Here is a 15,439-nt window from a genome sequence, read left to right on the forward strand (position 1 = left end):
TGTTTTAATCATTTATTTTTCTTTTATAAATAGTAGAGTAGTTTTTGGAATTTCCAGTATACGCGGTAGAGGTTCTACATGAATAGTTTCTCTGGCTACTGCAATATTTGGTAATACGCGTTCTAAGGCAATGTTATGAGCACAATATGCTGAAAAAGAAGGAAACTCTTTCACTTCCTCTACTACTCTAACCCTTTCTCTACGTATTTTTTCAACAGCTACCTCTGATAAAGATCTGCTAGGAATTAGTACATTTTGGTGATTAAACTTTAAAGGGATTTTTGATACTTTAACAGAAGGTAGAAATCGAGTCGTACTTATTAAACCTCCTGGGTATGGCATTATAATTTTAATGGGTTTATTGTGTACGATTCCGAGCGGTATTTTTGGTAGACGTAACGTTAATATTGGAGAACGTTCAAGGCCTATTGAAGTTTCTTCTACCAATACTTTTTCAATAATTGGCGGCGAGACTGCTATAGTAGGTGGACAAGGTACAGTTATACCGTATTTGACACTATCAACCAAACAAGTTGGCACATGAGGAAGTGGCTTCGGCAATATGACTTCTATGGGAACGCGTGGTGGATCCAGAGGTATGAATGCTGGTGGTTCAGGTATCACTATAGTATCTTGTTCAATAATAATTTCTTTGATAGATGCTGGTTCTTTGTATGGCGGGATAATGACTGATTCTTGTACAATTACTGCTTTCGGAAGATCTGGCATTATTAGTGGTGGCAAAACAGGTGCTTCAGGGATGTCTAGTAATACGTGTGTAACTTTTACTACTTTGTTGGATGTTTCATTGTTCTTTGGCTCAATTTTATTAGTGTGTATAACAACTTCTTCCTTACGTTCAGCTTTGTCTTCTATTTTACGCGAAAGGAATGGAGTGTTAATACCAGGTCCTATTAAGATTTGTGGCTGAAAGAAAAGGTTATGTCCTTGATGTAAGAACTGTGATGAAAACGCCGATTGCTCTGAACCTTCAGATTTAATTTCGATTTTGTTCATTCGTTTCTCTTCTGTGATCTTTATTTCAGAACTCTTTTGAGATAAACTAGATGATATTCTATTAAAGTCATCTATTGCATCAGGTGATGAACTGGTTTGTGTAAAAATAGTGAATACCAAAATTAGAACTATTTTTGTTTTCTGAAAAAAAAAAAATTATAGGTACTTTTATTTTGATTATTTTAAATAATTAAAATATAAATAAACACACTATGATAATCTAAATATATTATAAAACTGACAGACTGATCTATCAACGCACAGCTCAAACTACTGGACGGATCGGGCTGAGAATTGGCATGCAGATAGCTACGAGTATTATGACGTAAGCACCCGCTAAGAAAGGATTTTTAGAAATTCAGCCCCTAACGGCGTTTACGCACTACACTTCCGTCATCAGAAAAGGTGACTGACTGACTGATCTATCAACGAACAGCTGAAACTACTGGACGGATCGGGCTGAAATTTGGCATGCAGATAGCTATAGGTACGTATTATTATTATTAGCATCCGCTAAGAAAGGATTTTTGAAAATTCAACCGCTAAGGGGGTGAAGTGGTGGGGTTTGAACTTTGTGTAGTCCACGCGGACGAAGTCGCGAGCATAAGCTAGTCTACGATATATGTCATACAAAACAAAAATGAACGTATTTTCACGGACTCGGATCGGATGAGTGCGTTACCGCCGTAAGGGGGTGAAATAGGGGTTTGAAATTTGTTTAGTTCACGCGGATGAAGTCGCGAGCATAAGCTAGTAATTAATAAATTATAAACTTACCATCTTGCTTCTTTGTGGATTCAAACAAAATTGCAATCGAATTCTAATGGTTTCCTTACTTTATATTAAAATCTCTAATTTGAAAATTCTAAAGCGATACCGCGGATATAAAAGCGGTACCTATATAATATAAATACCGACCAAGTGCGTGGCGGGCCACGCGCAGTGTAGGGTTCCGTAGTCACAATTATTATAGCTGACTTGACGATTGAAAACAAAGTTTGCTGGGTCAGCTAGTATTACAATAAATCAATCTAAACTAAATGAAACGAATAGGATTACGATCAATCACAAATACAATAGATACAATAAAAACTATAATATGTAGGTATGTATACATTAATATGCAACTCATAATAATATCTACGTACCTACAATAATTAACCTCGAAAAACAGATATAACTCCTTAACCTGTGAACCCTACTTAGTTACACTACTGCTGTGAATTTTTTCACGTTCCTATATACTACCAATTGGCTGATAAAGGACACACACACACACTTGACGCTAATAAATATTAGCACTTTAAAACATCATATTTTACAAACTAGAATCGAAAAATGATGTTCCTACACCCACAGTATTTTTAAAAGACCTATTCAACGATACTCCACACTATGGGGTAGACGAGAAAAAAAAATCATCCCCACTTGTAGGGGAGCTACCGGCGTGATTAATATTTATACCTACCCATGCTAAATTACAGACTTCTAGCACTAATACTTAGTAAAGAGATTAACCGAGGATGGATGGACGGACGGACCTGGCGAAATTATAAGGGTGCCTTGTTTACTACGGAACCCTAAAAACCCGCCTCTTAATAATCCTGTTACGGCACATTTTTGTGATGTAATTACATGGGTCTTAATCATCCACAATTGAAGGCAAACTATAATTAGGCGCAGGTATTAATGTAGGTAGGTAGTTGCTTTCAATGAATTCAGTTGTGACACCGTTCATGTAAATTGTAACCACTATAACTAATGCTTACTTTGTTATTAATTAGGTATATCAATATTTGCCAATTATATTTTAACAATGATATTTAGAATTGAATAAAAAAGCCGGTCAAGTGCGAGTCAGATCCGTGCACCGAGAGTTCCGTACTAGAGTCGTATTTTTTCGCCATTTTTTAGGATAAATCAAAAACTATTTAGCATAAAAATAAATGAAAATCTGTTTTAGAATGTACAGACAACTTCTCTAATCTGTGGATTCATATGATACCCCATTTGTATAGTAAGTAAGTAAAAGTTGAAAATACTAATTCATGAATTTAATTTCATTAATTTTTATTTAATTTTTTTAATTTTTTTTCGTGATGTTTAACCAAATTCACGGTTTTCGGATTTTTCCCTTTACATGTTCTATAAGACCTAAGTACCTACCTGCCAAATTTCATGATTCTAGGTCTTGACCGACAGACAGATAGACAGACAAACTGACAACGAAGTGAATATGGGTTCCGTTTTTCCTTTTGAGGTACGGAACCCTAAAAATTAAATTCTTTACCCTCTCTACTCATTAAAATGGGGCATTTTAATTTGCAACACAATAATTTGAATAAAATAAATATCACACCAATGCATTATTTACATCAATAACGATCACAAACGTATCCAGAGATAAGCTTCTAAAGAAACATCGTATCATCATGAAAATGGTAAGTTATAACGTTACTAAATTGATTTACTACATGATCACTAAGAACATGATGAAATACAGTTAAGTATAAAAACTCCCTGTAGTACACGACAGGTCGAGATGGCAATCGGGGGACGCCTCGCACACCCACACAGCCACCGCGCTAACCCGGTGCGGGCGAGCGCGGGTAATATGCGGCTATGCGGGGCATCCCCCCGCTTCCTACCCCGATTGTTATCTCGACCTGTCGCGGATTATAAAAATTCAGATGTCACCTATTGAAATGTTCCTATAGGTACCTACCTACAACATTTTATAATAAAATAACTATGCCTTTTGAATTGTTTTAGTTGTATGTGTATGTAACTACTATAAACATCAACTATTTAACTACTAAAATATTCGAATATTTTATTATTGTATGAATTGGAACAAAAATAATTATAGCAATCATACTTAGATCAGTGATCACAAATGGATTAATAATTAATTAATTAACGATTCAAACCTCTCAAATAGTTTTTTCAATTAACATTTTATGTATACTTACATAATATATAAAAGGGAATATTTCGATTAGTAGGTACATCATTGTAAGACAAGCAGAACTAAGGTAAGGTGTCTATCTTTTAATATCCATGTATGTTTTGTTAATCAAATGTTCCTTACACCTGTAGAAACTTTATAAGACGAAAATCAGAAGATATTAATTCATAAAATTTATAGAAGGCGCTCGCTAGTATATTTTTCTATACTTATGTGTTAATTCCTTAAAACTTTTATTACTCATAGTCACGCGTTATCTCATTTAAAATCTTTACCGACTTATGATCTGATAGCCTAGTGATTAAGACGTCGGTCTCCTAGTCCGAGGGTCCGGGGTTTGATCCCGGGCACGCCTTCAAGCCGCCACCTCTAACTTTTCGGAGTCATGTGTTTTCTAATTATTAAGTAGAGGAGATCCGTGATCAGTAGTGAGCCGGCGATGGGATGATGATGATGATGATAACCTTTAAATAATATTATGTATTGTTACAGATGTATCTTCTGGGAGTGCTCTGTCTAGTGGCATTTACTACTGCTTTACCTGTCATTCCTGAACCACCCTCATTGCCAGGTGATGTTACGGTTCATGATTCCGTTCTTTATACCAACTTACCAATACAGAAAGATGCACAAAAAGGTGAACATGAAGAAAAAAAGGACGAGAATGAAGCCGAACCACCTAAGGAAATTCTTATTTTGAGTTTGCCTGAGCCTCCAATGCTGCCTCCAATTGATGAGTCATTTTTTGTAGAGTTGATAAAGCAAGAAGAAAAAGAAGTACCTAAAGACGATAAAGACTCTAAAACTGAAGATGATTCAAAGATCAATGACGATACAAAAGCTAACAAACCGAGTATTCCTACAATCCCTATCATAAGTAACATTATTTCCGCATTTAGCAATATCAAATGGCCCACTTCTGTTCCAAATATCAAATGGCCTATTTCTATTCCAAATATCAAATGGCCATCCATTTTCAGCCGCTCCCATAGAATTATATACCCTGGTTATGTTTTAGAGGAGGTTAAATAGAGAAGATTGTTGTTTCTAATAATAAAAATATTAAATTCGGATTAGTTTTTTATTTTTCTAATCAATGTTGAAATGACAAAAGGGTCTTTTTTCACCAAAGACCTAGTAGACTTAATAAAATAGAAAACCCAAAGGCGGAAACCCATTAGGACATAAACCCTATTATGAATAGGGCCTTTTACGACTACAGGGGCCTTACTACCACCGCATAAAGTATAAGTGATGGTAGTAGGGCCCTAGGGCGTTTTCCGAATATGTAGGTACTATCCTATGTCGGCTAAGCCAGCACTTCGTTCTGTTAGATATTGTGGCTTCGACCAATCAAATGAAGCAGGGAGGCTAGACGCACGGGCAATATATTATGAGTGCGCCCACAAGCGAAAACTTTAACGTCCAATTTTGTATGATAAATCGAGGTGGTTTTGGCGGAGGGCATGCTCACCAAGCCTAAATATCACTTGATAGTTATGTCCAGAGACAGGAATCAAGGCCCGTAGGAGAGGAGGAGGTAGGAAAACCCAAGTAACCGACATAGCTCTACGGGTTGCGAAGCTGAAGTGGCAATGGGCAGGGTTTATAGTCCGAACAACCAACAGATGATCACAATAAAAACCTTAGACCGACCCAAGGTGCTGAATTAATGGCAACCTCGCTTCGGAAGGCCCAGTGTTGGTAGAAGACATCAAACAAGTCGCAGGGAGCTGCTGGATTCAGGCGGCGCAAGACCGTGGCGTATGGAAATCCCTACAAGAGACGTAAGTAGACGTACTATTATCTCCAGCAGTTATTATGTCCAACAGTGAACGCCTATCGGTTGACGATGATGAATAATTAGGTATGTATGGGACTATGCTAATATTTATATAATACATTTTAAATAAAAATTTCCTCGTTTTTTCATTTTTTATGATGGTTCATACTATAAGGATAATGAGGTCTCGTTAATAGTAAATTTGTGTTAATTATTACAAATCAATAGATGATCGATTGTGGTAAAATCTATACTTCTATACTAATTGTTATAAATGCGAAAGTGCGCCTGTCTGTACGTCTGTCTGTCTGTCTGACTGCTAGCTTTTCACAGCCCAACAGTTTAAGCGATTTTGATGAAATTTGGTACAGAGTTAGCTTACATCCTGGGAAAGGACATAGACTATTTTTTATCCTCGAAAATCAAGAAGTTCCTACGGGATTTAAAAAAACTTAAATCCACGCGGACAAAGTTGTGGGCATAATCTAGCAATTGTATAGTTTGATTTAAACAACTTTATTGCTAACAAAATTACAATTATAATTATTTTCTTGATTAAAAAATCTAGTCTCATTAAATTGAAGCATTCTCTATTATAAGTCTATTGAAGCTTTTATCTGGGGTTGTTTACAATAAAACTACAACATAAACATTAATAACATTGATTTTATTGATACAGGGCAAGTACAGTTTTACGTCTTTATTTGCCGAAATTGTCGTACCAGAGTGACAAAGTAGGCACGGGTGGTGGCGGTTTGTTATGAATGGATTGCGGCGTGCTAGATGGCTCAGAGTGTTGGTCGTTCACGATCGGTGTTTCCTTCTTGATATCATCCCAGCTAAACTTATGATTACCTCGATTAGCAAAAGAGGGTGGCTGGCGAGGAACATTATTAGTAATCGAATCCGAAACGTAAGAGGCGGATGGCGCGAAATGAATACCTTCGACGCCTATTTGATGACTGGAGGCAAGATGAGAAGATGGAGTTCTATGACTTTTTGGTGCCGTCCACTGTAAGGGGTGTGATGCTGGTGTTGGAGCACTTGGTACTTGAGGAGTAAAGTTATTAAAGGACTTTCCTGAATGAGCATTTCGATGGACTGTAGGATTATTCCAGGTCGGTACTGAATTCTTCTCAAGGTTTGGTTGATTGTTATGTGGTCTTGAAAAGGAAAATTTTAGCGGAGGTGGCACCGATGATACATGCGGCTCATTCAGATGTCCTTGTTGATGATGGTAGTTGTTGGCCAACATCATCGTTGGGTATACGTGCTGTGATTCCTTTTCGGCTTTCATCGAGAATATTGAAGCAGTTGTCGTAGTTTGTGGTCTGGTGTGGATATATCTGCCAACATTTTCTTCTCTCATTTCTATTTGCGGGGGTTGATTTCGTCTTATTTGCTCGAAATTGAAAGAGAACGTTGAATCGGGACCGACTTTTAAATTCGACTGAAAATCGTCGTCAAAGTAATCCATTGGCTGCCCATTATAATTTTTATTGTCCGTTGCTAAAACTGACGCCACGAAAAGTAAGAAAGTTGGTATAGAGCGCATTTTTCTGTAAGAAAATAGAAAAACATTAGAAAGTCTAACTAAGATCTTATAGAAGGGAACAAAAATGACATGTTTACTTTTATTTAGATGAAATACTTTATAACCATGGAAAAGTACACGAGGTTCACTTTTTATTAGGTGCCTATATAAAACCAAGAAGCTAAGCTTACTGGTAGGTAACAGTATGCTATTATGTCGAATTGAGAAGTATCATCATTAAAAAACCGGCCAAGTGGGAGTCAGGCTCGCGCACCTAGAGTTCCGTACAGTCGTATTTTTTTGACATTTTGCACGATAATTCAAAAACTATGATTCATAAAAGAAATAAAAATCTGTTTTAGAATCCACAGGTGAAGCCCTTTCATATGATAATATGTTCTGATGTACTAGATGTAGTTATTTTACTTTGATAATTGAAAATACTAGTTATTAGTTCATGACTACAATTCAATTTTTTGTGTGTGATGTAACCACAAATTCACAGTTTTCAGATTTTCCCCCTAATGTCTGCTATAACACATACCTAACTGCCAAATTTCATGATTCTAGGTCAACGGGAAGTACTCTACAGGTTTCTTGACAGACAGACAGGCAACAAAGTGATCCTACAAGGGTTGCATTTTCCTTTTGAGGTACGGAACCCTAAAAACATTGGACTATTGACTTTGTGAATATAACTATAAAATGAATAGAATTAAGGATAAATAAATAATATGTCTATGTTTACCTTCAAAGTGTGAGCTCCATCTGATGAACTCAAATTCATATTCTACTTTTTATAAAGTCGTATTTAATTACTTAAAACAAATCTAGTTTCTAATAAGAACCTACTAGTCAATGATGCAATTAAATATAATTGCCTAGAATATATTATTGTAACATCAATTTACTAATCACTTTAAATCTACCCAGAAATATTGTTAAAGCGCTATTTATTACGCTTAGGTAGGTAGGTACATACTTATTGTAGGTACGAATAATAAAAGTTGAATTTTTAACATGTCCTAGTAGGTAGGTAGGTACTTAAACTCAGATCAGATTACTTCGCAATAAAACTAAAAATTACTTTAATTGTTTATTTTAAATTGAACAGAACAATAATTATTTTCTTAAATAAGTATACATATTATAGCACTCAAAGAATAAGCTAAGTAATAATAATTTTGCGTATCAGATACACTTATTAGTACTATTAGTAGTAGGTAAGTCTACACTGGAGTCTGGACATCTTATATTTATTTCGATTCTACATAATAATTTAATATAAATAATATAACAATAGAATAGCCTGAATTAAGATATAAATATATTCCCACTGAATAGGCAGTTATAGGAACGAGGTGTCATTTTTCTCCAACAAACATTTCATTTAATAAATATAATGACAAATCATTCACTATAACCAGCTTTGTTCTTTCACCAAGTAAAGCTTAAAATATTTGAAATAGGTAATTAAATTATTTACATCAATATGAATGTAAATACGCTATCTACATATATTAATGTAAAAGTTATAAAATGTAGGTAGGTGTACGTATTTGGTGCAGAAAAATAGCATTGTTTTATGATAAAAAGCATTTAGTTAACATTCCTAAAAAGATATTGGATTACACCTGTTTCTAAAAATATTCTAGGTACATATAATATGATAGGTACATATTATTTTATGATATATTTGGATAAAATTCCTATAAAGGGTACATAAACACGAACATGAGACGCCTACGCAGACTCATTAGCAAGAAAATGGCTTTGTGACAAATCAAGTCAAGTTCAATGCTCCCCTTTGACTAATAAAATAATATTGTGCTGACGCTATCTACATCTGGGTAATATAAATATTTAGATACATTGATCCTATTAAGTATTTCACAAGTTTTACAAAACTATCATCTATGCATTTACTACAAAATTATTACAAGTGATAATAGTCTCAATCTCAATATCTACGAAAGTAAAATCAATAGATTAATAATTTTGTTTTGACTATTTTGAGACTATTATTATAATACACATACACACGTTTATTTCATGTATCTGAATATGAAACAATTTATTTTCACCTCGTTAAGCCATAATTATTATTTATTTAGTATCAAAATAAGTAAAATAAATTCTGTTAATAAATTATTTATATTTTTAAGTTAATTTATAAATTAGATTATTTAGATTAATAATATAACTGTATACATATCTACAATATTTTTCACTATAAGTACATACGGCTAAGAGTTTTCGTTCGAGGATCAATCGTTTTGTCTCTACCAATCAATTTGTAGAATTATTTTAACTAGAAATACTGATTTACAGGTGGTAACTTCAATACACATACGAAAAAAATGACTTAGCTCAATTTACAGGTCTCGGATCATAAGGAGTGGCGTCGTGACCGACGTATCTGTTATTTTTCCGAATTTGAAAACCTTGGCCCGGCGCTGTATTATAATAAATCACTCTCCGAATTCCGAATGGATCTATGTATCCAAAGCTGCCCGTTCGTTCGTCAGCATCTCGCGTTTCTTCCTCATGGTATTGTTTAGGAAGGTAGTATCGGAATCCGTTTCTTCTAAATGCAACGCCATCGTAACCTGGGAACTGGGGCGTATAGCCGTCACCAACGCGTATGCCAGGTTGTCTTCTTGTCCAGTCATTGGCATGTCTATAAGAGTTCGGGTTCAATAAGTCAAAACGTCCTTGAGGTGTGCTATCACTGGCGTAGTAACCGTCTATACTATTAGTGTTCGAGGAGTCATAATCATAAGGATTTGGTTGAGGAGTAGCTTCATCTGCTGTTATAGGTGGACCTGTTGGTCTAGGGTCATATGTAGGAGATGAATCAATCGAGTTGGGTGACACTTCCACTCTGGGTGTAGACGTTGAGCTGGAATATGGTGGAGGGGGAGTTATAGCAACGACTGATGGGTAGGGATTCAGTGGATTTAAACTAGAAGATGGCAATGGAGCGTGGGTTGTAGTGGTAAACCGTGGTGTTCCTCTTGGTGGATGTTGTGCCGGTGCTGGTGTGATATTATATCCAGAATCCGTTGGTGCCGTTTTTGCAATCCTTAGGGATTCCTAAAAGCAAATAATTTAATCAGAGAATTGAGAAACACCAAGATTAGCAGCAAGACTAATGTACCTAACTAACCTACATAAGTAAATATAACATGCCAAAGCCGTATAATATTTTACAAACTATTAAAGTTGTGGAAGTGATACATACTCCTATAGGTCGATTTTCTCCCACGTAGACCGTTTTGGACTTATAGATTCTGTACCCTTGGTCATCAGCTATGTAGTCTTGAAGCCTTAAAAATCCATCGGCGCCCACCCAACCCGTAGTTCCTGGAAAAAGACAATATCAATACTTAGTATAATACTACAATGATTCACTGATTTCAACTTCATTTGTATGATTTGAGTAAGCTGCTTAGGACGTGGGTGTGAGATTAACAGATAATAATATGATCGACCTCCTATTTTTTACGACCGTTCTATTTTGCCCGGGTATTGTAGTAGATTTCTGGTACTTGTGTAATAGGTTACCTACACAGATTTATTTTGTCTATTAACGATAGTAAGTTATTATCGTTCTATACCTAATGTATAAGGCGGGAACATGCGCAGGAATTGCGCCGAACATTATTTTCTCAATGGATATTAGGTTGTCCATGCTTTGACTCAATTTTGCACAAAAGGTTTTTGGAAAATGTTCTAATGTCTAAGTGATAAATAAAACCGCACAGAAATCCACTCAGATGTTTATAAACATAGAGAAATGCGAATTTTGACTTTTTTACTATTTTGCTATTTACGTAGAGAAAAGATGTATTTACTTACCAACAACTGATCCATCTTTCAGACGTCTTTCTTTGCGGTACTGTCCGTTGTGTGTTTGGTAAAGGAAGTATCTTTCGTCGTCCTCGTCAGTTTGTATGTGGAATTGGTCTGGGTCCTGCTGGGCGCTGTAGCCGTCCAACGCTGCTAACGCGCTGTAAGCGCACATCTGTTGAACAAAACGTATGGTTATCGAAAATGATGTTTATTAAATATTATATAGACGGAAAAGCTGACTGACTGACTGACGGGCTGACTGATCTATCTACGCTACAGCTCAAACTATTGGATAGCTATTATGACGTAGATACACGCTAAGAAAGGAATTTAAAAAATTCAACCCCTAAGCGGGTAAAATAGGGATTTTTGTGTAGTCCACGTGGTCATGTCTGAAGCGGATTTAGTGGAGTTACTTCGTTTGCGAGTCCGACTCGAACTTGGCTGGTTTTTTTAAGGGTTCCGTACCCAAAGGGGAAAACCTATTACTAAGACTCCGCTGTCCGTCCGTCTGTCTGTCTGTCACCAGGCTGTAATCTCAGGAACTGTTAGACAGTTGAAATTTTCACAGATGATTTATTTTTGTTGCCGCTATAAAAAGAAATACTAAAAAACAGAATAAAATAAATATTTAAGGGGGCTCCCGTACAACAAACGTAATTTTTTGCTCGTGTGTATAGATAAAGATACGGATCCCTTTGTGCGCGAGTCCGACTCGCACTTGGCTGGTTTTTATTATAATACCAATGCTTTAAAGTAGTATTGCAGGATATCATGTGATCTCAGTTTCACGAATCTCATGTCTGACGAACGTGGGATTGGGAATTGTTTAGCAAAATTACTTAACTCATTGTGTCAAGGATAATAAATTCCGGTAGCTTTGATAAAATTAACGAACGAGCTAAAAAACATTAATGATGTAAGGAGGTTCTAAGATAAAAAAAAACACGCACATTTTTTGGTCTTATACCCATTACGGTGTTTTTGTGGGTGCAGTCTTCCCGTGTTGTGCACTGCCCGTAAAATCAGGCATTAGGTATGTTAAAAAACAATGGTGAAGTCACGAATCAGTGACGCACGGAACCAACACTTTGTCGAACAATAGCTAGATGTTAAGTAGGCCTCGAAGGTCACGATGAAGTAATGAAACTGATTTTAATTTCAGACCGAACAGTGTGAACTAACACAATATGGTCGTTAATGAGATTTTTATTTGGACGTTGGTCTGGCACGCGCTGGCTCTTAGTCCATTTTAGATATTTACTATATTGCTAGGGCATTTCCAGTATTTTTGAAGATGACGATGAAGATGCCTACTAAGTACCTATTATAGCTCCAAACTTCCAACTTTGATTTAACACTTAATAAATTATACCAGCCTGGTGGTTAGGACGTCCGCCTTCTAATCGGAAGTCGAGGGTTCGATCCCGGGCACGCACATAACACCTCTAACTTTCAGAGTTATGCGCGTTTTAAGTAATTAAATATCACTTGCTTTAAAGGTGAAGAAAAACATCGTGAGGGAACCTGCATGCCTGAGAGTTCTCCGTAATGTTCTCAAAGGTGTGTGAAGTCTACCAATCCGCACATAGCCAGCGTGGTAGACTTTGGCCAAACTCCTCTCACTCTGATGGGAGACCCGTGCTCTGCAGTGAGCCGGCGATGTGTTGATCGTGATGATGATTATACCAATACATTCTCCTACCATTGTATAGTCAACTGTTACCTACATTGATAATAATATTGATTTGTAACTTTTTATGATTTGAAAAGAGCAACTATTGAATTTCTTGCCGGCTCTTCTCAGTAGAAGCTGCTTTCAGAACCGACGGTGACCGTCACAGACGTAGCATAAGAGATCCTAAATTAAATTTAAAAAAGATTTTGATTTTCATATCGCCATACCATACCATCGCCATTGTAAGATCGTAGATTTTTAGGGTTCCGTACCTCAAAAGGAAAACAGGAACGGTTATAAGTTCACTTTGTTGTCAGAGTGTCTATCGGGTCTGTCAAGAAATCTATAGGCTACTTACCGTTGACCTAGAATCTGGCAGGTAGGTAGGTCTTATAGCACACATAACGGGAAAAATCCGAAAACTGAATTTGTGGTTCCATCACAAAAAAATATTAAAATGTGTTCATGCAGAACAAATAATTAATTAGTATTTTCAACTTTCAAAGTAAGATAACTATACCAAGTGGGGTATCCATATGAAAGGGCTTCGGTTGTCCATTCAAAAACAGATTTTTATGCATAATAGTTTTTGATTTATTGTGCACAATGTCGAAAAAATACGACTGTAATACGGAACCCCGGGCCTCTCTGTGTGAGTCGGACTCGCACTTTACTGGTTTTTTGCAAATTGACCTACTTGACCTACTACTTTACTAACGTACTAGGAAGACTTGAAGATTAATGTAGATAAATGCACATGCTATATAGCCTTACACACGACTTGTCTCCTAGAATAATAATAGGTACAGGTACATCAGCATACGAGGTAATGGCGTAACCTCGGGAACGGAACGTGGGCCGATAACTAAGGAGTAAGGACCTACGCGGAAACACCAGCGAGCGCATGTCAGATTAGATGACACCTTACAATGAGGGATCGAATGTTTAAATATTTGAGTACTAGACGAAGTCCGCGACATCGTCTGCGTGGATTTAGATTTTTAAACATCTGAAGGGAACTCTATAATATGATTTCCCGTGACAAAATTTAGCCTATGCCCATTATCGGAATGCAAGCTATATCTATACTAAGTTTTGCCAATATTGGTTTAGTGGATGTACTGTGAAAATCTAGCGGACAGACAGACATACTTTTGTATTAATGTAATAGTGGCAGCTTTTTAAATATTTTTTTCACATAAATTTTCACTTGACTACGAAATACCATCTAATAGATATATCAGGTGATGCATCAACATGCTTAATTTATAACTATAGTTTAAAGGAACGTAAACTGGCTTAATCTGTAGGTCGATTTCGTAAAACCATCAATCATTATTACAATCTTAATTGTTGTGATTGGCTTTATTTGTGCGATTCTTGTTACAATAATGAATTGTAGCCAATAGTGAGCGAGCGTCAACCAATCAGACGTGATTGTGATCATGACATTATAGCTGTCATTCTACCGCAATTGAGCAGCTGGTAGAGGAACCTTGACAGCTACACTTGTAGGTGCGTATAAACCAAACACAGCTTTTGTTGGTTCCTGTATGCCATCGGTTTTGGCAAAACAATATGGATAATTAATATGTAATCTAATAAAGTTTGCTTTTATAATTATCTGTTGATTAACATACGAGTACGCGTGGATAGGTATATTATGTACCATGCAAATATTTTAATTGTAATCAACAAGTCAGAATGAGATCACGTATAAATTATTTTGTTTACTACGCTTTTGCTTACTTTACTGGCGCGTAGACGACATCGGACATTGTTCTCAAAGCTTTTCAGATTTGAAATCGTCATCATTGTTATGCACTAGCTGATGCCCGCGACTTCGTCTGCGTGGATTTAGGCTTCTAAAAATCCCCTTTTAAAAGTGCCTACTTTTTAGTTCCGAAACTAAATATTTTCGAAAATAAAAAGTAGGCCTCACTCTCTAGGTCTTTAGCTATACTCAAGCTATAAAAAAAAAGTCGATCCGTTGCTTCGTTGCGACGTGATTGAAGGACAAAGTAACAAACAAATAAACCAACAAACAGACACAATTTTACATTTATAATATGGCTACCCATATAGGTACCCATGATATAGGTACCTACGTAAAGAATTAATATTATTATAAGTTCGCTGGATATAATATTTCACCCCCTTAGGGGTAGAATTTTTAAAAATCCTGTCTTAGCGGATGCCTACGTTATAATAGATATCTACATGCCAAACAGCCCGATCCGTTCAGTAGTTTGAGCTGTGCGTTGATAGATCAGTCATGTCACCTTTTCCTTTTATATAATATTTAGATTAGGTTAAATAATATTTCATGTGCATGTACCTACTCGTATATGTGTGACCATATTTGGCGAAGTTAGTTTATAATAATTTCATAATAAGTAGTACCTAAGTATCCGTGGAATAATTATCAGAGAAATTCTATCCGGAAATCGTATTATGATCGCTGGCATTATGGCACTCGATTACAAGTTATTGTGTTTCGAAACTAATGTAATGGACACGAACTTTGTGTCTATTAATTTGCGTTCCTTTTATGGACCTTGTACCTGCTTTATGGCGTAGGTAATACCTACTTGCCTTAAATGT

At 36.1% G+C, this 15,439-nt stretch overlaps 3 protein-coding genes across 3 annotated transcripts in view; 1 reads left to right on the forward strand and 2 right to left on the reverse strand.

Annotated features, from left to right (window-relative positions):
* Positions 1-12: 12 nt before the first annotated feature.
* Positions 13-2,924, reverse strand: LOC138402390 (titin-like). The gene is made up of 2 exons (XM_069498686.1): positions 2,889-2,924; positions 13-1,158 (listed from the first exon to the last, which is right to left on the reverse strand). Exons 1-2 carry the CDS (start codon positions 2,922-2,924, stop codon positions 13-15), a joined length of 1,182 nt encoding a protein of 393 aa, XP_069354787.1.
* Positions 2,925-3,427: 503 nt separating this feature from the next.
* On the forward strand, positions 3,428-5,058 carry LOC117982549 (uncharacterized). The gene is made up of 2 exons (XM_069498967.1): positions 3,428-3,458; positions 4,478-5,058. The coding sequence occupies exons 1-2, from the start codon at positions 3,450-3,452 to the stop codon at positions 5,015-5,017; spliced, it is 549 nt and encodes a 182-aa protein (XP_069355068.1). The 5' UTR covers positions 3,428-3,449; the 3' UTR covers positions 5,018-5,058.
* Positions 5,059-8,385: 3,327 nt separating this feature from the next.
* Positions 8,386-15,439, reverse strand: part of LOC117982376 (uncharacterized) — a 43,462-nt gene continuing 36,408 nt past the window's right edge. The window contains exons 3-5 of the mRNA XM_034968731.2: positions 11,164-11,329; positions 10,547-10,668; positions 8,386-10,398 (exon numbers count right to left, since the gene is read on the reverse strand). Coding sequence (XP_034824622.1) covers positions 9,673-10,398; positions 10,547-10,668; positions 11,164-11,329 — 1,014 coding nt within the window. The 3' untranslated portion in view covers positions 8,386-9,672. The remainder of the gene's footprint in view (positions 10,399-10,546; positions 10,669-11,163; positions 11,330-15,439) is intronic.

The sequence above is a fragment of the Maniola hyperantus genome, chromosome 5 (genome assembly GCF_902806685.2).
Source record: "Maniola hyperantus chromosome 5, iAphHyp1.2, whole genome shotgun sequence".
NCBI lineage: Eukaryota > Metazoa > Arthropoda > Insecta > Lepidoptera > Nymphalidae > Maniola > Maniola hyperantus.